The sequence below is a fragment of the Otolemur garnettii genome, unplaced genomic scaffold (genome assembly GCF_000181295.1).
Source record: "Otolemur garnettii isolate 467f Iridium unplaced genomic scaffold, OtoGar3 scaffold00023, whole genome shotgun sequence".
Taxonomy (NCBI): domain Eukaryota; kingdom Metazoa; phylum Chordata; class Mammalia; order Primates; family Galagidae; genus Otolemur; species Otolemur garnettii.
In genome coordinates, this window is record NW_003852418.1 from 21,315,101 (window position 1) to 21,317,544 (window position 2,444).

At 56.5% G+C, this 2,444-nt stretch overlaps 1 protein-coding gene across 1 annotated transcript in view; it reads left to right on the forward strand.

The window, feature by feature from the left end:
* The window catches only part of OSBPL2 (oxysterol binding protein like 2), a 49,476-nt gene that overhangs the window by 20,879 nt on the left and 26,153 nt on the right, over positions 1-2,444 (forward strand). Inside the window, exon 4 of the mRNA XM_003787759.3 lies at positions 1,641-1,716. Within this exon, the coding sequence (XP_003787807.1) occupies positions 1,641-1,716 (76 nt within the window). The remainder of the gene's footprint in view (positions 1-1,640; positions 1,717-2,444) is intronic.

Below are 2,444 nucleotides of genomic sequence, written 5' to 3' on the forward strand. Positions count from 1 at the left end.
CAGGGTCTGGGAGCCCTTCACATGTGCTGAGGGCAGGGAGGGCCTCTCCGCAGGGTCTGGGAGCTCTTCACAGGTGCTATCTGAGGGCAGGGAGGGCCTCTCCGCAGGGTCTGTGAGCACTTCACAGGTGGTGTCTAAGGGCAGGGAGGGCTTCTCTGTGGCCTGGACCCCGCATCTTCCCCACTCCCCACTGTACGTGGCAGCCCCACCCTTCTCTACATCCAGCCCTTTAAATGCTTTCTCTACCCCCGACCATAACCCCTCTCCCCCTATCACTACTGTTTCCTGAGGAGCCTCCAAGTTTGTCCCCTCTCTTCTTCCTCCTACATCCAGAAGCATTTTTTAAAAGAGGTTGATGGTGCCACCTCCCCACTTTGCCAGAAAGGATTGCCCGGGACAGCCTCACAATCCTGGCCCCACATGACTCTGAGTAGCACCCCTTTCACCTGCAGACATGTCCCCGTTTGGACGGTGAGCTGTGAGGTTGCACTCCTCTTAGGATGAAGACTGGACAGCCTCTACACCCGCCCCTTTGGCTCTGGCTGCCCAAGCCTGCTGTGCTGCCTCTGGTCCTGGCCACAGGAGCCTCTTTCAAGTCCTTGGGCGTGTCTGGACTTTCCCATGTCTGTGCTCTGGTCCATGCTATATTTTTGGCCTAGGGCTTCTTTCTTCCTCCTCCATCTCTTTAGTTCTTTTTCTTCCTATCTCTGTGCAAGGGTCATGCCCTTGGGCAACCCTCTCTTGACCTCTGTAGAGCCAGGTCCATGAGTGGCCGTACCCTTGAACATACTTGAGTACCCTGATGGGGTGGAGCCAAGTGCTGGTTCTCTGCCTTGGGCACCAGTGCTCTGTGCATGCTGGCTTCCTATCCATTGGCCTCATAGCAGCTGTGTCCTCCTCCCCTCGCCCTGAGGTCAGCAGCATTGACCCTGCTGCTCTGATGTGACAGTCCCGAGATGTAGCTCTGGCCTGGGCCTGGCAGGTGGACGTGCTGTCATCACTCTTGGGTTCTGCCAGGTGCAGATCAGACACTCCAGAGCAGTGGCCCTGTGTGTCCATGGGAGGACTGTGGGCAGTAGGGGGCCAGCTGCCCCTGCCCTCTGGTGTCTTGCCAGCAAACAGTGCATGGGGTCTAGCGTACCTTCACTCAAAACCTGAGTTTACATTTCCACTCAGACACCCTCTGAGTGAAGGCAGTGCCTCATTTCAGCACCAGATAAGGCCTCTGGGCTAGTATTCCCCTGGCCCAGCCAGCTGGGCATAGTGGTCAGGGATTCAAGTCTTAGGATGCAGACGTGGAAGACTGCCCATGAGGGATAGTCCCCAGGAAAAAAAACATGTGGCTAGAGGGGACTGGAAGGTTTCCTTCAGTCATTTCATCCTCGGTGCCCTTGTGGCCTGCCCTGGTTGTGGTCCTGCAGCTGCCCCGGGCAAGAGACCCTAGGGGGCCCCCTTTGGCTGTGGCCCTGGCCCCACTCCAGGAGGGAAGCCACACTGCCCAGGAGCCTGCAACTCGCTGTCTCTCCAGAGCCGTGCCAGGGTGCGGGGATGCCATGTTTACACACAAAGTAAAGAGAAAAGCTGTGTTAAGCAGGCTGCCTGTGCTGGGTGCATCTCACACATGCTTCTTGTGCCCACAGGACATCCCTGCCTGCGCCCATGTTCACCAGGAGCGACTTCAGCCTCTGGACGATCCTGAAGAAGTGTGTCGGCCTGGTGAGTGCAGGTGGAACTCCCTCCACACTGGCAGTAGGAGGACACGTGTATTTATACACAGCATGAAATTAGATGGCAGGGAGAGAAACACACTGGAGGGTGGTGTGCTGTGGGTCCAACACTCGCTGTCAGAGCCATCACGCGCTCGGTCGGCTGGCCACCTACCTCTCCTGTGCATGAAATGGTCCCTAGCCACACAGGGCAACAGGTGGGGAGTCTTTGTCAGGTGGCAGAAAAGCCAGCTGGGTAACGAGTATCCAGCAGCCATGGACTTGCCCTTTCATGATCTTTCCTACCTGTTAGGGCCCAGGAGGTGCCTCACCAGGCCCCTCTGCCCTTGCTCGTGGCCAGCATTGCAGGCGGAACTCACGTCAGACGTCTGCATGTGACATCTCAGCTTCCCAGCGTCTTCCCCACATTCTTCTCTTGCCACATTTACCTTTTGCTCTTTTCCATTTCAGTTCATTTTTCCCCAAAGGAAACTTCATTTTTTCCTCAGCTCTTTATCATAAAATAGTACAGAGTATTCCCATATGCTCCCCCCCCCCAGCTTCCCCAAATGTTGGGATGTTGAGGAATAACACAGGGCAGCGATCAAGACGCTGATCCAGGCTCAGCGCCTGTGGCTCAAGTGGCTAAGGCACCAGCCACGCACACCTAAGGTGGCGGGTTCGAATCCAGCCCGGGCCCGCCAAACAACAATGACGGCTGCAACCAAAAAATAGCCG